General features: G+C 47.4%; 1 protein-coding gene across 2 annotated transcripts in view; it reads left to right on the forward strand.

Annotated features, from left to right (window-relative positions):
* LOC110200049 (hexokinase-1) overlaps positions 1-23,415 on the forward strand; it is a 139,870-nt gene that overhangs the window by 69,306 nt on the left and 47,149 nt on the right. For both annotated transcript variants that reach the window (XM_020975146.2, XM_020975147.2), the window contains one exon: positions 14,710-14,872. In XM_020975146.2, the coding sequence (XP_020830805.1) occupies positions 14,710-14,872 (163 nt within the window). The remainder of the gene's footprint in view (positions 1-14,709; positions 14,873-23,415) is intronic.

Consider the following 23,415-nt stretch of genomic DNA (forward strand, 5'->3'; position numbering starts at 1 on the left):
AGCCTAAATTTTTCTCTTGGAGATGCCTCCCATTGCTGTTTGCTGTAATGAAGGGAGAAAAGCCAGCAGTTCTTAGAAAGGGACCATAGAAGTCATCCTTATAAAGTTCCTGGGCCCCATTTTGTCCAGATGTCCCTTCCTCCCAACCCCCAAGTACTTTGAAAGTTTGCAAAGCACTTGACTTCCATTATCTCGCTCAAGCCTCCTTGAAACTCTGTGAGATAAGTATTGTGGGCATTTTTGTTTTCATTTGACAGATGAAGAGACTGGGGCTTAGAGAGTGTTAGTAGGGAGTGATACTGAAGTTCTTTGTTGTATATACCTGTCCATGTACACGTCATCTAACTGGATAGAATTTAAGCTCTGTGAGGGCAGGGCTTGTTCACTTTTGTCTTTGTCTCCCAGTGCTACCTAGTGACTGGCATTAGATCCATGCCTAGTAAAGCTGGTTGATTGATTGATCAGTAACTCCATGTTTCTTAAGGGGCTGGAGGATTAAGAAGCCTGGGTTTTCTAATGAGTGCCCAAGGCCCCTCACAGGGCTGAGAGCTGGAAAGGAGCTTTTTTTTTTTTTGGCTAGGCAGTGGGGTTAAGTGACTTGCCCAGGGTCACACAGCTAGTAAGTGTTCTGTGTCTAAGGCCGGATTTGAACTCAGGTCCTCCTGAATCCAGGGCCAGTGCTCTATCCACTGTGCCGCCTAGCTGCCCCCTGGAAAGGATCTTAGAACTCCTTTGATCCAATCCTGTCACTGTACAGATGAGGAAACTGAGACCCAAAGAGACATAGGGATTGCCCCAAGATGACCCTGGAATCCTTTTTGTCTCAGCTGTGGGATGCGGAAGCTTCCTGAGTTCGGGGTGCATCTGGAATCTTCTTGCCCACTTTCCTCATCTGTGAAATGGGGCAGCCGGGTTTAGATTGGCTGACTTCTGAGGTTTCCTCCAACTCTGGTTCTGTGATGCCAGGGAAGAGGGGCTGCCTCCTTGAGAGGCCCTAGCAGCCCATCAGAGCTGGCCAGAGTGAGGAGGCTCCAGGTCTTATCTGAAAGAACAAGGCCTTCTGACAAGCCCGCCCTGTGGGAAGTCACCAAAGGGTTTCGAGGTTGTTTTTCAGCTCGCGCGCCCTGCTCAGGCGTTTCTAGAACTGCTCCAGCACTCAGGGCCCCATGCTGGCTGGACAGAAGTAGCAGATGCTTTTCCACGGCCCCTGTCCGTGAGGGCAAGAGTAATTTAGCCAAACGGGAGAATCTAATGCAAGGGGGATGCCGAGGCGAGGCATGAGTGGAGTCAGGTGGGGCCAACCATGGGAGATGATGGCCTGGGGAAGGTGAGTCACGGGCTGGCTTTGGAAGGGAGTGAGCAGACCTCTCCTGCATGAGAGGGGAGATATTATTCTAGGCAGCATGGGGAGTCACAGATGCCTCTGGGCTGGTCCTGTGGGAATGGGCAGATCGTGGGGTTCTGGGGGAGAAGCTCAAACCACTGATGAGGCAGAATGGGGCCCCCAGGTGGAGGGGGCATGGTATCTCAGTAGTCTGGAGACCTGAGTGCAAATCCTGCTTGGACCAATCATTCCACCTTCTTCGGGCCTCCATTCTGACCGGGTGATCTCCAAAGTCCCTTATTTCTGATCCTGTATCCCCCTCCTCTCTGTGCTAATACTGATGTGAATGCAGTTAGAGTATTTGGGTTTAGCGGGTCGTTTTTTGGACTGACGGCAGCCTTCAGTCAGGGTTCCCTCTGCTGTTCCTAAAAAGAAAAAAAAAACCACCCTGTTGATCTCTGGTTTTTATTTCTAAACATGCCCCTCCCCTTCCCCATCTGTCAAGTTACCTCTTATAACAAAAAATTTAAAAAAATGAAATAGTTTAACAAAACTGGGTGATGCCCCCCACCCCCAAGGGCCTCCCCTCCCCCGGCAAAGACGCCTTCTGCTATTCTGAGCAGAGATGGGAGCAGGAGAGGAAGGAGCTGGTGTTTTAAGCAGGAAATGGGGTCAGGCCCTTGGTTAGGGACAAGGGAGCCAGGCCAGCTGGAGGCTGTAGCGGTGGCTCTAGTTGGGGGCCAGGGCCTTAAAAAAATGAATCAGGCCTGCCCGTCCTCCCCTGGAAGACATGAAAGAGGGGAGTGAGCAGAGCCAATAGCTTGTGACTGGCCTGGACCTTGCCAGAGGGCGAAGCATCTCCGGATGCTGTAGGCATGGGAAGCAGGAAGCCCTAACCCTCTGCTCCTGTAATAAGGACAGAGGCTGTGTTCCCAGGTCGTCCCTGTCCAGGTAGCTCAGAGCTGGGGCAGGGCTGAGTCATTCTCCTAATATCCTGGTGGGGAAAGGCAGGGCATAGAAAGACCTCTAGACTCAGACAGGAAGACCTGGGTTCAAGATCCCCTCCTGCCCCTTAGTGTTTGTGTGACCTTGGGCAAGTCACCTCTCTGTGCCTCAGTTTCCTCATCTGTAAAATGACGATGTTGGAGGCAGTGACCTCTGAGTTCTCTTCCAGCTCTGTCTGTCTGTCCTCCAATCCTGAGTCACACTTGAATTTATATAAATCTTGATTCAAATACCTCCCTGCTCTCCTCCCTCCACCTCTCCTCTGTAAAATGGGTTGCTCATAAGACATAGCTGAGATGGTATCTGTGTAGTGCTTTGGAATCCACCTAAAACTATTACTGTTATTAGTGGGAGAAGCGGGAGTTTATGATTTTTGCATTTCAAGGGTTGTTTAATACTCAGGAGGATCTGGGAACTCCTGATGGGAATGACCCCCCCCCCAGTGAGGTGAATTGAAGCCTGGCCCCCCTATCTTTGTGTACGTTCTCCACAGGCAGTCCACTCAATGTGCTTTTTTTTTTAAGTTTTTTTCAGATTTTTTCCAGGCCACAGTTTACTTTTCTGCAAAACGGGACTATAATGTTTGCTAGTTTTCCCAAGTAATTTTTTAAAATATCCCTAGTAAAGTAGCTGCTCTTGGATTGTGGTCCTTGGAGGGAGGTGAGGTGGTGAGGTGGTGCTGATCCAGGCTAAAGCCAGCAGTGTCTAAGAAAGGGAGGAGCCCTAGGAGGAGCAGCTGAAGGGCCTCAGGGGTGTTTACTTGGGAAAAGAGGAGACTGGAGGAGGGAAATGGGAGTGTGACAACTGCCTCCAAGTGTGTGGGTTTGTGGAAGAGGGGTGCATTAGGTTTGGACCTGCTGGGCCCCAGGAGCAATATGTGGGAAGCAGAGAGAGCCAGATGTAGGCTTGCTGATGAGAAAAAAAAATTCAGGACTAATTGTTAAAACTGTCCCAACGTGAGACAGCTGCGTGTCCGGAGGCTGAGAGGGCCTCATCGCCAGGGGTCTTAAGGCAAAGGCTGGATTGCCTATGTGGGGGCCAGGGGATTCTCAGCCAGGATGGACTGACTCGGTAGCCTCTGAGCTCCTGCGGTGGTGGGCCTTGTAGCAAGGGGCCTTTTCTGAACCTGGCCCCTCAAAGGAACCTTGGGATCGTGAATTTCTTTCCAAGTTAGAGCCCTCAGTAACAAGGCTGGCTTGGCTAGAGGGGACCTAGCCTGGTTTGTAGGCCCAAAGGCCAGTGGCTACAAGCCCAGGGTGGGGGTGGCAGATGGGGATTTTCCATGGCCCTTCCTCCTCCCACCTCCCACAGGGAGAAAAGTGCCCAGATCTCCTGGCGTTCCTGTAGTAACTTCAGGAAGCCAGGCCTGTCTCTGGATGCTCAGGCCGCTTTGGCTTGGCTTCCTCCGGTCATCCATCCTTCCTCCGGTCATCCATCCTTCCTCCATCCAGGTCAGGCTGCCTGCCCTTTGCTGTTGCTGTGGCCTGGAAAATGAGAGGCGGGAGGTGGAGGCGGCCCCAGAGGGTTTGAAGCTGAGTGTCTTCCTGAGTGTGGAGCCAATCTGGTTTGGGTCATTAGCTGGGAGGCCTGGGGCCAGGGAGCTCGGCACTGCACGCTGCTACAGATGGGGCTGGGCTGGGTTTGGTTTCATTTTGAGGCTTATGGATTTTTCATGCTGAAATGGACCTTTGAAATTGATGTGCCCAGTCCCCACATTTTACAGAGGAGGAAACTGAGGCCCAGAGAGAAGAGACTTGTCCAACATCCCCCTCCCCCCAACAATGGATAGAAGCACTTTGTCTACATCAGCTATTGGTGGTAGTAGTAATGGAAACAGTAAGTCATCAGTGGAGACATTTTTCTTCTCATCAGGAATGACTGTGTTTCCATGGGGGCCTCACACCCTGCTGCCTCTAGGAAGAGTAGGAGGGCCAGTGCCCTCCCATTCCACAGGGTGGCCAAGTCAGCCTCAGTTTCCTCCTCAGTAAAATGGGCATAATCACAGAACCTACCTTCTAGGGTTGTTGTTTGGTCCACACACTGCTTTGGAAAGCACTCTATAATGTAGGTCATTATTATTACCTCATTTATTCTGCACATATTCTGAATAGACCTAGCTATGTCCATTCTGTCTTCTCTGGTGGAATTCAGTGCTTAATGAATACTTTGTTGAGTGTTTAATTGCCCCTTTCCTCTGGACCTGCTGGTCCATCTGTTGGGAAATTTTGCACCCAGTAGGGAGCAGGGAGGAACAGTATATAGCTTTTAGTTTGGGGCGGAGGTGACTAGTTTTCCAAAGCCAGGTCTAGAAGAAGAGGTGTTTACTTTGTACATGCCCAGCCCAGGGAGTGGCGTCCTAGGGTATTTCTCATTTCATTGATGGCTAAAGGCCACCCACACGCTCATTCCATGCTGCTGGACGCAACTGCTGTGACTGCTCTTAGTAACTGATGTGTACGCAGGACTTCCAGCTTTTCAAGAGTTGTTTATAACCTTTATCTGAGATGAGCGACAGAGGAGTGCTGTGGGTCAATATAAATTCAAGAAACATTCGTTAATCCCTCAAGTGGTATGCTCAGGGCTGGGGACTGAAAATCAAAAATGACAAAGTTCATGGGGTCTGGAGTCCCATCCAGCCTTCTACCAGGACACCCAGGCTCACTCATCTTTCCATCTACCTTGCTGCATTCTTCCCACCAGGAGCAGGAACCCTCTGATGGGGACCTCTAGGTACCAAAGCCCCCTCACCACAAGGAAGTTAATCCATTTAACTCTGGGACACTGCTGTCTGTCTTGCTTCTGCCCCCTTCTTCCTACCAGGAGGAGGAACCCTCCAATGGGGACCTCTAGGTATCAAGTCCCCTCACCATGAGGAAGTTCTCCATTTAACTCTGGGCCTCTGCTTTGGGGCAAGTGTATCCTGACTGGGAAGTGAGTGAATGAGAAGTCACCTAACCTGCTCTCTCTAGCAGGCCTCAGACCACAGTTCTTCCATTCACTGGGACTTCAGGGTTGGGGATGGCAGAGATGGGGGTCTGGGGAGCAGGGGGCCTTGTTGGTGTCAGCCCTGCTGCATCCTGTTTCTTCTTCCATCCCTCCTTTTCTGTTATCTCTGGCTCTAGCCTTGGACGGAATCATCACATCAATGTTACCATTGCTACTGGGAAGAGCACCATAATTGACCGTCCCTGTGACTGCCTAGAGCAAAATTCCCTTCCCTGGCCTCCAGTCCCCTGTTTATATTGTATCTCCCTCTCACAGTGTGAGCTCCTGAAGACAGAGACACTTCTGGCTTCTGTCCTCAGCACCTGGCACAGGGCCTGGCCCACAGTAGGCGCCTAATAAATGCTTGTAGATTGACTGGCCTTGCTGGTGCACTGCAGTACCGTCTCACATTTCTGCAGCACTCCCTGGTTTGCCAAATGCTTTCATCACAGCGGCACTGTGAGTCAGGTGGTGGGAAGAGTTATTGCCCCCCTTTTATAGGTAAGGCAGCTGAGGCTCAGAGACTGGAGTAGCAAGTGCTAGGATTGGGATTTGCAGTCAGCTCTCTCTGATTCACAGCCCTGTACTCCTCTATCCATACCATGCAAGCTCAGGTAGGGGAAAGGGATGTGGTCACAGAATAACTATGAATTAGAGGATAATTGAGGGAGGAAGAGTTTAAGTCTGGGATAGCATGAGAGATTTGAAGAGAGAGGAATCACTTTGGCTAGAATTTGGTTAGAATAGAGAGAGAGAAGTGGATAGAGCACCGGCCCCGGATTCAGGCGGACCTGAGTTCAAATCTGGCCTCAGACATATAACACTCAGACACACACACTTAGCTGTGTGACCCTGGGCAAGTCACTTAACCGCATTACCTAGCAAAAAACAAACAAACAAACAAAAAAAGAGAGACAGACAGAGAGACAGACAGACAGGCAGACAGACAGAGACAGAGAGAGAGGTGAAAGGTGATGGAATTCTGAAGTTTGGGACCTGGATAAGAGGGGGTCTCCATCAATAGTCAATAAACACTTACTTAGCACCTACTATTCACTAGGCATTGTACTAACTGCTGGGATAAAGTAAAAAAAAGAGAAATAGTCCCTGCCTTCAAAGAGCTTACAATCTACTAGGGAAAGATACCTCACCAAAGGAAGCTGAAGGGGGGGTAGGAGGTGGGAGGTCACTACCAAGGCTGATCTTACTGGATGATGGATGAGGTTATCCCAGTAATGAGCTTCCTGGGGCAGGTGGAGAAATCTATCAAGAGACGTCATGCAGCCCAGTGAGAAACAGAGCTAGAGACATCAGGAAGAGGGATAGATGTAGGGGAGAAGATGGCGCATTTGGTTAGGACGCAGGGCGATCAGACTCAGAGCTGGAAGGCACCTGGGAGGGTGCCTAGTCCCAACCCTTGTTTCGTAGATGAAGAAACCAAGGGAAGGTTAAGCGTCCACCTGATGTTGAGTTTTACTGGTTGGCGGGGCAGTTCCGGGGCAGGCGTGGAGCAGGCATGGAAATGTGGGACAAAGCATTCGGGGAAGAGGAGAAGTAGATTTGGTAGTCGTTGGCATAGCAGCAGTAGACGTGGACGAAGACCCAGAGGAGAGAGAGCGGGGGACTTTAATTTAACAAGCGTTGCAGAATTTGAGGATTGGAAGGGTCCTCGGCAGTGTCTTGTCCAGCGTGGACATTCCTAACAAGTGCTCATATAGCCTCCGATCAAAGGAGGTGGAACCTCAGACACCCTGTTTTCTTTGGTTGGTGTCCCACTCTCTGTGACCCCATTGGGAGATTTCTTGGCAGAGATACTGGAGGGCTTTGCCAGTTCCTTCTCCAGTGTGTCTCCATTTTACAGATGAGGAACTGAGGCAACTAGGGGTTGAATGTCTTGCCCAGTCACTGGGGCAGCTAGGTGGGCAGTGGATAGAATGCTGGGCCTGGAGTCAGGAAGACTTGTCTTTCTGAGTTCGAATCTGGCCTCAGACTCTTGCTAGCTTGTGTGACCCTGGGCAAGTTACTGAACCCTGTTTGCCTCAATTTCCTCATCTGTAAAATGAGCTGGAGAAGGAGATAGCAAACCACTCCAGTATCTCTGCCAAGAAAACCCCAAATGGGGTCGCGAAGAGTTGGACACTACTGAACAACAGCCACAAAGTGGCTGCCTACTAGGCTACCGTTCATTTCCATCTCGTCCTTGCAGTGAATTCAACCTGAGACTCTCCTGTCCCACAACTGGAAGCTGCACGGCATCAGTAGAAGAGCGTCGCTATTAAAGAGAGAGTTCTTTGTTCCACTTCTGTTATAGTTGCCAACGAGCGGAATACTAGAGATAGAAAGTAGAAAAACAAAACAATTCCTGCCCACAAGGAGCTTACAGTCTACATGGGTGAGACAACATGTACATGTACAGGCATACATCACATAGATACATGATGATTGGGGGGATGGGGGGTGAGGAAGGCATGAAGAGCTGAAGGGATCAGGTGAGGTTCCATGTTGAAGGCAGCACTTAGTTCTGAGTGAGGGATACAAAGAGGTGGAGGTAAGGAGGGATGGCATCCCAGGTATGAGTAACAGCCAAGGCAAAGGCACAGAGAGGGGAGGAGGAACAGTAAGGAGGTCCTTGTAGCTGGGTCATAGGTGAGTGGAGTGTGTGGAGGGGAGGCAGAGCGAAGAATGGAGAAGTAGGACTGGTCAGGTTATGGACTGCTTTAAAAGCCAAACAGAGTATTTTATGTTTGATGCTGAAGGTGATAGGGAGGTCCTGGGAGTTATCGAGTTGGGTATAGCAGGTGACATGGTCAGCTCCATGCTTTAGCAAAATCACTTTGACAGCTATGTGGAGGATGGATTGGAGTACAGGGAGATTTGAGGCAATGAGAAGGCTATTTTAATACTCCAGGTGTGAGTTGAGAGAAGGAGGTAGATACCTGAGATTTTGTGGTGGTAGAAATGTCAAGATTTGACATTTGGTCTTAGAATCAGGAGGACCTGAGTTCAAATCCTGCCTTAGATGCTTGCTATCTCTGTGATACTGGGGAAGTCACTTCCCTTTTCTTTCTCAGCCTTAATTTCCTCATCTGTAAAATTAGGATAATAATAGATCTACCTCAGAGGGTTGTTTGAAGGATCAAATGAAATAATATGTATAAAGTACTTTGCCAACCATAAACTGATAAATATATACTAGCTCCTCCTCCTCCTCCTCCTCTTTTTATTATTATTGAGTAGAAGGAGAGCAAGGGGTTGAGAATGTCGCCAAGGCTGTGAGCCTGGTATGCTCAAAGGATGATGGTGGATCCCCCAACAGAAGAAGGAAAGCTTGGAAGAGGGGAGGGTTAGAAGCAAAGGCAATGAGGGTCTGTTTCAAACATACTGAATTTTGAGATGCCTCTGGGGCATCCATTTTGAAAGGTCTAATAAGCAGTTGGTGACATGGGATTGGAGCTCAGAAAAGAGCCTAGGGTTGGAGATATAGATCTGGGGATTATTACCGTTAAAAACCAAACCCATATGAACAATGAGATCACCAAGTTGATAAGGTCACAATGATTATAAAAGACAGGCAGTTCTTTTGCTTTCTCAGAGCTAAGAGAGAAGATCTCGTGGGGCTCTAACAAAGGATCTAAGCAGAATGGTGGAGGAAAACAAGGTGGGGGGCTTGGTTGTGTGTAGAAGGACCACCTGGTCTTAGACTGAAGGAACTGAAGAAACATAGGGGAAGGCAGACGTCCGCAGTGTGGAAAAGGGAGATGAAGGGAGCTCAGGCTTGAGGACCTCTGGCACTTCAGTAAAGTAAGAGGCAAGGTCATCTTGTTTGACTGAGTCTTGTCATTAGCTTCCACTTGCCCCATTCTAATTTTTAACAAGTTGTTTTCTTCCATTAAATTTTGTACCTCCTTTTCTGTTTGGCCCGTTTTACTTTTTTTTTTTTTTGGCTAGGCAATTGGGGTTAAATGACTTGCCCAGAGTCACACAGCTAGTAAGCATTATGTGTCTGAGGCTAGATTTGAACTCAGGTCCTCCTGCTTCCAGGGCTGGTGCTCTATCCACTGTGCCACCTAGCTGCCCATCTCATTTTACTTTTTAAGAAGTTCTTTTCAGTGAGTTTTTGTGCCTCCTTTTCCATTTGGCCAATTCTACTTTTTGAGGACTTGTTTTCTGCAGTTAATTTTTGTCCTTCCTTTTCCAAGCTATTGACTCTCTCTTGCATACCTCTCATTTCTTTTCCCAATTTTTCTTCTACCTCTTTTGTTTGATTTTTAAAATCCTTCTTGAGTTCTTCCAAGAAGGCTTTTTGAGCTTGAGACAAGTTCATATTCCTCTTTGAGGTTTCATATGTGGGTATATTGAAATGTTGTCCTCTTCTGAATTTGTGCCTTGATCTTCCCTTCCCCTGAAATAAGAATCTATGGTCATTTTCTATTTCTGCTTTTTGTTCATGGTGTTTGCCTATTTCCTGACTTTTAAAACAAAATGTTGAGTTCTCCTGTTGGAGTGAAGGGGGCACTTACCCAAGCTTCTTTTCCTGCTCACCTGGGCCTTGCACTTGAATGTTTGGCTCCTGCTGGCCCCGGCATTGCACAGGAATGTTTCCATGCTGGTGGATTTCTATCAGCCTAGAGTTTTGCCTTCTGGAGTTGTGCTCCCCATAGTTGTGTTGTGGCACTGGGTGATTTCGCTTCTCGTGAATGCAGTCATCCATGGCAATTTTCTGAGCTGGTGTCTACCAGTTCCCCTTCTTGTATTGAGGCTCTCGGTGGTGGTGGTGGTGGGGGTCCTGGTGTTGGCACTTGCCCGCTCCACCACCCTGAAACTCAGGATCTCCCCCTGATATGCTGAGGTAGGGCTTGCCACTGGCTTGCTGGGACACCTCCAGTCCTGTACTGCTCCCTCGTCCTCAGAGCAAGAGGGGCCTTTCCCATTAATCCCCAAAGCTTCCTGGAGTACAAGACTGCTGTGTCCTGTCTTTTTGCTGGCTCAGGGTTTTTCCTGGTTCTATATTTTCTGGGCTTTTTAGAGGTCATTGAGGAAGGGTGAGAGTGATTATTCTGCCATCTTGGCTCCCAGAAGCAGACCCACTCGAGGCAAGGTCATCTTGAGCTGAACCTGAGCAGAAAAGGTTTGGAATAGGTCCTTTGGAGAATGTGACCAAAGTCAGGTAACATTGGTGAGATTAGAAGGGTAAACTTGTAGTGCACTCATGCCCTTCAGTATTATTTCCTCTGCTTGGGAACAGAGAGGAGGGGCAGCTGAAGGTCAAGGGGGAGTGCCTTGTTACAGTAGCAAACCACAGGATTGAGACTAAAGGGAGAGAAGGAAAGCCGCCGGAACAGGGCTGATGGACGGAGAAAAGAGAGCTCCTCCTCGTCCTTGAGGTCTTTACCCCTTCGTAGATGCTGTGAATCATCAATTCTTAGGGCTGGAAGGAGCTGGAAAAGGTCATTTCATCCATCTCTGAATCTCCCCGTTTCTAGGCAAGGATTCATCAAAATTGAGGATCTATTCAGTTTTCCAAAACCACCCAGGAAAAAAAAAAGATTGCAAAGTGAGGTTTGGGGAATCGGAAAGTGAGAGACATTTTCTCTGAGTCTTGAGGGAATTCTGAAGACTAGACGACCTGACTGAAGCAGCTAAGGGAGATAGGAAGCAGCCAGAATGGGAGGAGGCATCCTCATAGAGAGGGAGAGATGGGGGCTGGGAATCCCTCTCTGAGGCGGAGGAAGGTGACAGAACAAGAGCCTAAGCCTGCTGGGAAGGAGAGGACGTGGAGACGGGGGTGACGAGCTCTGACCGTTTGGTAAAAGTCCACCAGATGCTTAGGAGCTGCTGGCAGAGAAAGCAAGAGGTTCATCGATCTAATTCTTCAGGAAAGCAACCAGGGGAATTTGTAGGTTAATCTTAGCTTAACTCACCTAGTCTAACTCTCATTTTACAAAGGAGTAAACAGGCCCATTTAATTAATTAATTTTTTAAATGAAACAATTTTTATTTTCAATTATCAAGAATTTGCTTTTTCTCTTTATCTCCCTCATTCTTCCTAAGAAAGAAGGAAGAAAACCTTGTAGTCAAGAAGCAGAGTTGAGCAAAATAAATTCTTGTACTAGCCATGTCCAAAATGTGTCTCGTTCTGCATATTAATCTTTCATGCTGTATCAGGAAGGGTACATTCTTCATCATCTATCCTGCAGCCCATTAGAAAACCAACCAACATTTGGCTTTTCTTCCAGCTTCTCATGTCACTCATGGCCCTGCTGCCTGATTCCTTTTTTACTCTCCCAACCCAGACTTGTACCTGTCTGCTGGGAATGAGGAGCTAGCATGCCTTGGTGTGTGTGCCAAACACTTCCTCTTTTCCTCCTCCATTATGTTCTTTCTCTTCTTGCTCGGCGCTGGGCTCCTAGCTTTTCCAGAGCCCCAGGCTGCTTTGGGAGCTGGGTATCCCCCATGGAAGGTAAGACTGAAAGGGGCACAGACTAGGAGGAAAGAAAGGAGCCCCAGTGACTCGGTTTACCTTTTAAGCCAGCTGGATTTTCCTTATTGAGTGCCTCCTGTGTGCTTTTAGGAGAGACATAAGGGGGAAAAGTCTCTGACCTGAAGGGGTCCCTAAGTCAGCTGGCTGCTTCCTCCTTACTTCTTTAGAAGTGGTGCTGGGTTACAGCCTCATAGGTCTTGAAGTGGAAGGGACCCCAGACCACTGAGTACAACCCCTCATTTTGTAGAGGAGCGAAAGTGACTTGTCCAAGGTAGTCTGGTGGAAAGAGCCCTGGCTTCGGAGTCAGAAGACTTGTTACCTGTGTAGCCTTACCTGGACCATGAAAGGGGCTGGATTAGATAAACAAATGTGGATTGGCTGGATGGTTGATTGATTGAAATGGTGTCAGAGATTCCTTCCAACCACCTGAGTCAGTCATGTCAATAAACATTTATTAAGCATCTACTGTGTGCCAGCCTTGGCTAAGCAGACTTGGGTTCAAATCCCTTCTCCCTATCTGTGTGACCTTGGACAAGTCACGGATGTCTCTGGGTCTCAGTTTCCACATCATGAAAATGAAGGGGTTGGACTAGATGGGTGCTGAGATCCCTTTGAGCGTCACAGTCCCCACACAGAAGAAAATCAATTACTGAGTGTTTATGAAGCTCCTATGCCACACTCGGCATGCCAGAGGGGTACAGAGAAAGGGCAGTTTATGACTCATGCATGGTCCAGGAACTAGCGAGTCTGCCTGGAAAGACAGAGCTGACAGCCTTTGTTCTGACTTTGGGTGAGTGACCACCTCTGCTGTTTCTTAGTTTCCTCTTCTGTAAAATGCAGGAGTTGGGATTAAAATACCAACAATCTCCCCACTTCCCTCCTCTTTCCTTTGTCATTTCTCCATCCTTTCCCCATCCCCTCTTTGCATCTCATTTCCAAGGCTCAGCTCTGGAGCCCATCTCCTCCTTTCTCTTAACCCCCATTTGCTCTCATCCCTCTCTTGCATTTTCTGTCTTTCTCTCTACCCTGGATCGTTCCTCTCATGATCGGGTCTCCCAGAGAAAAGTAAAAAAGGAAAGCCATTTCTTACCTCCAAGCCCCTGGGAACCACCCCACCCCCCTCTGCTGCTGCTTCTGCTGAATTTCTTGGAAAAGTCTGCCCATGCCACGCTCTTCTCTTATCTCGTGCTCACTCTGCTGCTCGGGCTCCTCCTCTTTCCATCTGACTGTCGTTGTCAGTCCAGCGACCCAGGCCTGCATTGACAGATCCGACGCCCTCTCCCTCTCCCCATCCTCCTCAATCTCCCCGCAGCACATGACCAGGTCGACCTTCCCTTCCCTGAAACCCTCTCCACCGTCTCCACTCCTGAGATAAATGAGACACAATGTTGACAGTTAACTACAACTGTGGTGATCTAGGGGTGAACTTCTCAGTAATCCAGTTCCCTACTTGGTCAAATGGAAGGAGAGTATTGCTTAGCCTAAAAATGACTTCTGAGGTCCCAAACTGCAATTCTGTGAATGACTTAGCCTCTTGGTGCCTCTATTTCCTTCTCTGTAAAAAGAGGCAACTGTTGGCCTAGATACATCCAAGGCCCCTTCTAGCCCTAAATCTGTGATTTGGTTACTTGATCTCTCTGGGACTCAGTTTCCTTTTCTGTAGACTGAGCGGGTTGATTGGACTTGATGGTCTCCGAGGCCCCTTTCAAGCCCTAAATCCCACAATATTATGATCCCATGAGCTGGAGGAATCCTACAGAATCCTTTAAGGGCACAGGGAGTGATCCAATTCAATAAGCATATATTAAGCAATTAAGCACCTACTGTGTGTGAAGTACTGCACCAGAATACAAGACAAGATGAAAAGACTCCCTGCCCTGAAGGAATTTCTGTTCTCCCAGCTCAAAAATCACCTCCTTCATGGCCACTAGCCAGATATCTTCCTCCTTCGGGCCCTGTGGCAGTTTGCTTGTGAGTACTAGCACCCTCCTCCTCTGTTGTATCCATGTGTGCATAGGTCTTGTCTCCCCTTCTAGACTGTATGTTACCTGAGAGTGGACCTCTGTAGATCCCAAACTGTGCCCAGCACAGTGTCTTGCTGAATTGGAGATAAAGAGAGGGGGAGGTCAGGCCTCTGGATGCTGGTGAGATTGGCCAACAATTGCTAAGGCATTGACTGTCTCTGGGAGGGACCAAGGAGGAAGGGCAAAAATATGAAGTAGAGCCTGCAGGCTGGACTGCATGTTCTGCAATCAGTAAATTTCTGAACCAGGGATAGGGGAGAAGGGGAGGTGTGGCCCCTACGGAAATCAGGTTCCAGCTTTCCTCTAGTCAGGCCACAAATCCCCTCTCATATCCCTCTTCACGCATGCCAGGAAAACCCAATGGGTCCTAGCCTGGATCCATTCCTCTTGCCTTCTAATCCTGGCCTAGTTATGACCTCCTGCTGGTTGGCCTCCTGGTAGACCCTGTGCTCTGAGAAGCTCACCATGGCTTCCTTTCCTACTGGTTCAGATGCCTCACCTGAGGAAATGCTTAGGACAAAGAATGCTTCTCCACCTGTGTGACTTAGAAGAATTACACGCACACTCACTCATAAACACACACAGCCCAGGGGCCTTTCTTGTGAGATCTGTGTCTGACCACTGGCCAGAGAGCGGTCATTTTGGGAGAGGACATTCTAGAATGGAAATTCCTTTGGAAGTAGGATCAGGAAAGTATGAGTAGGGTCAGGAGGCCAAGATGATCCATAGACTAATTTTCCATTCAGATATTGAGCATTTTCATGTGGGAAGCCAAGGACTGAATGACCAATCATGAGGGCCCAGCAGACTTAACTATGAGTTTAATCCAGAGCCCCAGAAAGGCACATCCTGCCCTCCTTCATTTAAGTCTTTTTTTTCTCTCCCTCTAGATCGATAAGTATCTTTATTCCATGCGGCTCTCAGATGAAATGCTTAATGAGATCACAAAACGATTTAAGAAAGCTATGATAAACGGCCTCTCCAGAAATTATAATATAACTGCTTCTGTGAAGATGTTGCCAACATTTGTGAGATCCATTCCTGATGGCTCAGGTAAGATGGTGGGCGTATTGTGGAATAGTGTGTCAAGGGAGCAGAAGTAGTTAACATGTAGCACTTCAAGGTTTACGCACAGATCATGTCTGACCTTCAAAAACATCCTGGGAGGTAGCTGCGATTATTATTATTATTATTATTATTATTATTATTGTTATTGTTATTCTCATTTTACAGACGGGAAAACCAAGGCCCTGAGAGATTAATCTAGGAAGGGTCCAAGGTGAGATTCAAACCCAAGTCTTCCTGACTCTTAAGTCTAGTGTTTTAGCACATGGCCTCTACCAAAGAAGTGCTTTCATCATGGAGCTCTGGAGGACACAGTATTGGGGCCATAACTAGGAATGCTTGACTTCTGCCCCAGTCAGATCACATCTGGGGTCCTGTGTTCCGTTCTGGGGGCGACGTCTTAGGAAACACATTACAGGTGGAAATATGTCCTAAAGAGGGTGACCTGGATGGTGAGAGAGGCTTATGAAGATTAGGCTGCACAGGGTTGGGTGGAAGAAGGCGGGATGTATATTTTAAAAAATTAATTAATTTTTAGTTTTCAACAATCACTTCCATAAGCATTTGAGTTTTAAATTTTCTTCTTCTCCCTCCCCTAAGCAGGGATATTTTGCCTGGCAAATAGAAGGCTTAGGAAACTAATTGCTGCCTTCAGGGCTCAGCATCAGAGGGCAGAACCAGAAAACAGTGAGAGTTAGCAGAGAAGCAGGTATGTCTGGCTAATAAAAAGAAAAGCTTTGTAATAAAGCTGTCCAAAAAGGGAAAAGGTATCCCCAGAGATCATGCCCTGCCCTTTAGGGGAGGTCATTGACCAAAGGCTGCATGACCTCCATGTTGGATATTGCAGAGGGAAATCTTCAGATACAGGTTGGGCTAGCTGACCTCTGAGGTCCTGGCCTCTCTGGGATTCTAGATAGACCTGGGGCAAAAAACAGTTGAGCAAGGTGGGGATTGGTGACAGTTGCAGCGGTATACAGTCTCATTTCAGACAGTTGTGCCTAGGGGGGAGGGTATTCCTTAGGAGAGGAATGCCGCAGTGATCACAGACCCTGGGGATGTTGGCCCAAGGTCAGGGGCTAAGAGAACTGGATCTTGGCTTAAGCCAGAGGAGAACTGGGAGCTCCGTCCTGGTCACCCACTTTAGGACATGCTTTACTCTGCAATGTCTTCCTAACATGTGGCCCCAGAACAGAACACAGGACTCCAGGTATGATCTGACCGAGGCAGAGGCCAAGAATTCCTAGTTATGGCTCTGATCCTGTGTCCTCGAGGGTTCCACAATCCAGGGATGGCAGCCTGCCCACAGGAAAAAGTATGTCCCATCAGATATTAGTGCTCTGGAGCAAAGCTCTGATTGCCCTGCCTTAGTTACAGCTTTGAATCACTGTTGTTGATTTCCTCGGTCTGAAAGTTCACTCAGGAGCTTTTTGGAGAGTAATTTTTTCAGCTTTCTAGGACCTCTTTATAGTGTACCAAATAAAAAATATTTCACATTTATGCAGCACTTTGACATTTCAAAAAGTACTTTCCTTCAAGAAAACCTGATGGAAAAAATATTTCACATTTACTCAGTGCTTTAAGGTATTCACAAAGTACTTTTATCTGAGCAATGCTGAGGGAGACAGTGTAAGCATTGTTATTCCCATTTTCTAGGTGAGAAGACAGAGGCTTAGAGAGGGAAAAGGACCTCCACTCAAAGCCAGGCCGCTAGTAAATGGGACTCCAGGCCTGGCCTCCTAATGTTCAGTCTAGGCTGCCTGGCCTGCTCTCAACAATCTCCATTTCACCGAGTGGAAAACTGAGGGTTAGGGATTTGTCCAGGGTCACACATTTAGTAAGCATCAGACCTGGGGCTTGAACCTGGGCCCTCTGCCTTTTAATCTCATGAGTTTTCCACTCTGCTGCCCTGCTTTTCAAAGTAATTGTCGTCTACCTGAAGAAGCCTTGGTACTGCTGAGGCAGATTATTTCCCTTTTCCCAGGTGGGGGCTTTAAAATTATTTCCCCCCATCAACCAAGTCATTAAAAAATACAAACATTTCAAGATACAAAGAAGGGCAAAGGAGCTTATTGTGTGTGAAAGAGTTCACTTGCCTTGGTTTTTTCATGTGTCTATTGAATAATTTAACTAGGTAGTAACAAGATTGCCCTGTTTGCATGGCCTTCGAGGCTTCTTTGTTTCGCATCTGTGGATTCTTATGATGTTTTATCGGTTGTTCCTTTTCTGCTTTTCTGTTACTACCCACTGCACGCCGCTTGCCCCCACCACAAATAATTCACCCCATGCAGGGCCGTGTCTGAGAAGGTAAGTTTGCCCAGAGGCAGGAGCCTGCTGGAGTCACTGTACTGATCGAAGCTCTTTCAGGTTTTCTGCAGCATTGTAGAATAACACAGGCACAGTTCTTCTGGCTGTGCTCACTTCCCTCTGTGTCAGTTCATATAGGTCTTCCCGGGTGGGGACCTCAGGCTTCCATAGGATCTGCTCAATATGGAGAAACAAGATCCCCTGAAGTCAGGGAAAAAAGAATGGGTTGTGAGATTGTAGATCTGGAGCGGAGAGGCCAAGAACCCAAGGTCCCAGGGAGGTCATGACTTGCCCAGAGTCTGATAGTGTGAGAGGCAGGATTTGAACCCACCTCCCAGTGCCTCACCTGGTCACTGTAGGACCATACCATACAGAGTTTATGAGAATAAAATGAGATAACATATGTAAAGAGCATTGTAAACCTTAAAAAAGTGCTCTATAAACATCAGTTATTATTATTATTATTATTATTATTATTATTATTATTATTATTACTACTACTGTTTTTGTCATTGAAAAGCCTGAGCAGACATTTCCCTGGCCCTACATTGAGAAGGGAATTTTTCCACATTTAGTTTCAGTTGTTATTTGGGTGCTTTGGGATTAACACCAATTCGTTGGTGAGGTGAACATCTGGAGAGTCCTATTAGATTTTTGCCCTTCTCCTGAGTGGGGAAGGCTGGAGGTGGATGAGAGTGGGAACAGGGAAGCTCTTGTGGCCTGCTCTCATGACCTGACCTATCTGAGAATATGCCCTGCCCATTTGATGGAGGGCATCCTGCCCTGTAACGAGGAGCCTGAAGGCTCTGGCCCCATGTGAGCAGCCTCGGGCCATTCTCTGCTTCATGAGCTGCAGAGATGGCTAGGCAGATCCTGGGAAGGGCCTGCGAGGTTCCTCAGGGATGTTCTCTGCGTTTTCATGCCCGGCTGCCCCTGGTTTCCCTCTCCCTCCCCAGGGGCCTCTGGCTTTGAAGGGGTAAGATGCTCAGGAAATGGATATCAGGAGGAGCCGGGCAGCAGCTGCCTTAGTGCCCGGAGGCACCAGACGGTCAGACCTGGGAGCTTGCTGGGCCTTCCTCTTCCCACCACAGCCTGCTTTTAGCCTGAGTGCTGTGAGTCTGCCCATCAGAGCCGGATGAGGGGGTCACAGCCTCTCTGTTTACTCCTCCGCCTGGGTCAGCGGGCGGTGTTTGTGTCTGGGGCACAAATTGGCATTTTCATCCCTGGCATTACTGTGGAAGCCTCCATATCAAGCTCAGACTGACCCAGGGCAGTCCAACAACCAGCCATTCCAGTGGGAGGCAGCTTGGTACCATGGAAATTCAATACCATGACTCCAAACCCCAGCTCTGCCATGGACTGCTCGGGAGGCCTCAGGCTGCCTCAGTTTCCTTATTTGGCAGTCCCATCCAGGATTGGCAGTCCTAGGAAGATCTCCACGTGCTGAGTACAGGGCTGGGTGGGCTAGCCCTCTGCTTTCCCTTCTGGAGACTTGTAGACAGAGGCTACACTGATGATTAGGGAGAGGGAGGGCACAGGGAATTGGGAGGGGGAGGGGAATCAGGAATGGCTGCCTGTAGGGGATGACGCATGAATTGAGCCCCGATGAAAGCCAGGGAGTCTGAAAGACTTGGTATTGAAAATCCCAGAGTGCCAGGAGCGCAGCCTGGAGAGGACAAGAGCCCTTTTGTTAAAAAAAAAAAAAAGGCATTTTATTTGAAGGGTCCTGGAACCTTTATCCCCTTGGGACTAGCCCCTTTCTGTAGCAGGTTAGCAGAGAGGGAGGAAAGGCAGCTAAAGTGGGTGCGATCGGCCCTAACAAAAGTCACCTGATCTCCACTTCGTAAGAGCAGAGAGGGAAAAATGATATCTCCCCAAGGTCACCTGTGCCTCTGCTTTCCCCCTACTGATTCAGGACATCGGAGCCTTTTCAGCTGAGGCTCCAGCAGGTGCAGCCTGGGTAGGGCTTTGTCCCAGCTGAGGAGCACCTGTCTTTACCCTCAGGACTCAGCTGTTCCCCTTCTCCCGCCTCCCCTCCTCCCTTCCTAATCAGAGGGTTCTAACCAGAAGGCTCCTAGTCCCTGGAGGCAAGCACACCGGAGCTTGGAGGCAGGAGGAGGGGTCACTATTCTAGTCTGGAAACAGTCACTGAAGGCTGCACTGGGACTCTAGGTGGCAGCAGCCGGGAGGAGAAAAAGGGTGGTGGTAGTTTTCATAAAAATAAATTTTTATTAATGCTTTCCATTTCTTACATCACTATGTAAATTCATCCCTCCCTTCCCAGAGAGCCATCCCATAGGACAAATAGCATTTTTTAAGAGAGGAAGCAAAACGTCGCCACAACTGGCTGATATATTAAAAATATATGCAATGTGTGACTGACCACTTGTGGACTTCCCCCCTCCCTGCCTCCCACCCTCCAAGGGGGGCAGGGGAGGCCTTCTCATATCCCTAAAACATCTTTTATAACAGATCCTTTGACCCATACATATACCCTGGCTAGCTTGCAGTGAGGCCTTGAAGCATTTACTGAACATTTTCTAGACCCTTTGGTCAGTGTGTGCGTGTTCCCAGAGCCTCTAGGATGGGGCCCCAGAACAGGCAATCAGATGGTCCTGTTCTACTTCTAAAATATTAATCACAGCTCCAAGCAGAGTAATTAGTCACCAACGGAACTGGTGTCAATCCCCAAGTACCCAAAGAACAATTGAAACTAAATGTGGAGAAATTCCCTTCTCAGATATAGGGCCAGGGAAATATCTGCTCAGGCTTTTGAATAATAAAAACAGTAATAAATAATAATAATAATAATAACTGGTGTTTATAGAGGTTTACAATGCTCTTTACATATAGTATCTCATTTGATTCTCACAAACTCTGTATGGTAAGTACTGAAGGTGTTACTATCCCCATTTTACAGATGTGGACATCAAGGCATGGAGATGAAGTGACTTGCCTAGGCCTTAGGGTCACGTGGCTGGTCTGTGTGGGAGTCAGGAATAAGCCCAGGTCTCTCCTGACCCTGAGTCCGGGGCTCTTTCTTAAATATCTCCTATGAGCCCAGCACTGTACTAAATGCCGTAAGAATTATTGTCCATGCAGAAAGCTTTTCAGTTCCATGTAGATTTGCCTAGATTGTTGCAACGGCCTCCCAATTAAAGGAGTCACCCTGCCTTAATTTTTTCCCTATCTCAATCCAGCGTACATCCTGATGGCAAAATGATGCCCCTTAAGTTTGGATTTGACCATGTGACTCCCGTGTTCAGCCAGTCCAGGGAAGAGCGGCCAAGCTGTAGAAAAGGTGTCCGTCTGCATTGATAGAGCGAGGTCCAGTCTCCTTGTCCCCATCCCCTTTCCCCACCACTGGAAGTCTTGTGGAGACCAGGTGGCCACTTGTTGGAGATGCCATAGGGGAGAGGGCAACTCAGGTACAGGCAGGGCTAATTAGCGTCCAAAGTCCCTTCCAACTCTGAGATTCTGGGAGTTTGAGGTGTGGTCAAGAGCTCTAGATGGAGATGTTCAGGGAAATAATAATGACTGGCATTTATAGAGCACTTTTAGGTTTGCAAAGTGCTTTAATCATCTCATTTGAGCCTTGTGGCAGCCCTGCAAGGTAGATGCTACAAGCCCTCTTGTCCTCATCTTAGAGATGAAGAAACTGGGACTCATAGAGGTTAAATTCCTTGCCCATCGCCACACAAATAATAAAGGTCAGAAATGGAATTCCGACTCACTCATATTGAACTTGGAGTCTAGAACCCTAACCATGCTGCCTCCCAAAATGGGACTGTAATTTAAGGAGAAGAACTGGAGATAGAGATAGAAAGGATTCATTGAAAAGCACATACGAGAATCACACGGGATGAGAAGGCATAGAGGGGTAGCAATCAGTGCCAGTGAAGGTAATAGAGGTATCCAGCTAAAGTGGTTGTAGAGGGCCTTGACAGTTAGGAGCAGTTTGTCTGGTGGTCAGCACTGACTTGCAGAAGACAGGGACACATCCCTTTCTTTAGGAGGTGAGCCATAATGAACAACCTGGCTTCCAACGTGAGGAGCTGAATTTCTAAGCAGAGCGAAGGTAGGCATTTCAGCAAGGTGGCATTTGTTTGCACTGTATTTCAGGGCCGACTCCCACTTGAAAGAGACATCTGTCCCAATGTTTGTTTTCCCTTATGCTCTGCCTGCATGGCTGTCATTAAAAAGTGGAGAGTTGCTAGTGGCCCTTCAGATGGTTTATTTAATAAATGCTCTTGTGGAAGTCACTCTGGCTTCAGGGCTAATGGGAAATGCTGGAAAAGTAACCCGAAGTGGGTGCATCTTCAAGGGACTCTAGGGTCCATTGGTAGGGAATATCCTAACTCATGGCCAGAGTCAATGACCTCTGCCTCCCAAGCCCAGGTTTCTAGGTTTCCATACCAAAAAAAAGAGGCTTAAGATGGAAATAAGTTTGCATGATTGCACATAGATAACCTATATCAAATTACTTACGGTTTTTGGGAGGGAATTGGAACTCAAAATTTTTAAAAAATGAATGTTAAAAATTGTCTTCACGTGTAATTGGAAAAAATAAGATACTATCAAACAAAAGAAAGATTCTCTAGGGATGAAACTACATTTAGAACTGAAAGAGAACTTTGAAGCTACTGAGTCCAATACGCTAATTTTACAAATGAGGCGACTGAGGCTCAGAAGCATTGAATGACTTGCAGAGGGTCACATGGCCAGTAAGTATCAGAAGTGGATTGGAACTCAGGTCTTTATCACTCCAAGCCCAATACCCCCTAGCTGCCTGCTTCCGGGGCTTCCTGGTAGTCAGGATGGTCTGAGGTAGAAAGGAAGATTCCAGGGGCAAGTAGGTGGCACAGTGGATAGAGCACTGGCCCTGAAGTCAGGAGGACCTGAGTTCAAATCCAGCCTCAAACCAAATACTTGACGCTTACTAGCTGTGTGACCCTGGGCACGTCACTTAACCCCAATTGCCTTAAAAAAAAAAAGATTCCAAGGTGGTAATTGTATTAAATGAAATTGGAAGCTTTTTCAAAAGCTGTACCTAATCTTTTTTGTTCATTTATTTTATTCAGTCCAATTAAAAAAACAACATAGGAATATCTACTATATACAAAGCAATATTCTTGGAACTAGGGCTATAATGGTGATTAGCAAGGAATTGTCTTTATGCTAGACAAGGGAAGGGGCACTGTAGTATATACATAGATAAGTAAATGCAGGATAATTTGAGGACTAGAGTGTGACAATGGGAGGTATTTATTTAGTTTCGATTTTATTCACTCAGTACAATGGATCTCAGATTGACTAGCTACAGTGACCATGGAGAAGTCTGTCACCTCTCTGTGTCATGGGCAACTAAGATTGTAAATTAACTAAGATTGTAAATTATAGAAGATTAGCCTGTCTGTATTCATGGAAAGAGTTTTCACACCAGGGATTAATTCCCCACATTGGTTTAATCACAGGACTAGACAAAAAAAAATTACAAAGTGTTATTTTCATAACTCCATAAAATATGCAAATGTTGTTTTGCAAGTGGGAATTATTTTCCCTAATATTTTAAAGCATATTATGTTTCAGGCACTGTGCTAAGTGCTGGGGATACAAAGAGAGACAAAAGCACCCATGGCCTTCCATAAGGTATCTAATCCAATCCAGCAAGGATTGCTATGTGCTGGGCAATGGAGATATTAAAAAAAAAAACCCAACTCTCCCATTAAGGAATTTCCATACTGCTATGGGGATATGTTGTTATTTGAGAAGAGAGAATTCATAACAACTGGGGACATGAGGAAAGACTCTTCATATTCAGCTATAGAATGAGGGTGGGGCACTAAATAAGCTAGCTGGAACATTGCATTGATAAATCTATGGGGGTGTGTGTGTGTAGAGAGAGATCTTTCTTTGTGTCACTAGTGCTTAATACAATGCTTGGCACATAATAGGCACTTAATAAATACTAATTGACAGACTGTGGGCCCACTTTACCATCTCTAGCACATATGCTGATTCTGGAATGGAGGTTGGGATACTAAAAGGTAGAGGTGAGGTGGGAGTGCCTTCTAAGCCTAGAGACCATTCTGTTTAAAGGTGTGGAGGTCAAAGACGGAGAATAGCAAGTGAGCCATTTGGACTGGGACATAGTGTGCATGAAAGAGTAGTAATATGAAATGAACCTGGAAATGGTATGCTGGAGCCAGATTTTATTGGCCTGAATG

Source organism: Phascolarctos cinereus, unplaced genomic scaffold (genome assembly GCF_003287225.1).
Source record: "Phascolarctos cinereus isolate Bilbo 61053 unplaced genomic scaffold, phaCin_HiC Scaffold_3;HRSCAF=262, whole genome shotgun sequence".
Lineage (NCBI taxonomy): Eukaryota > Metazoa > Chordata > Mammalia > Diprotodontia > Phascolarctidae > Phascolarctos > Phascolarctos cinereus.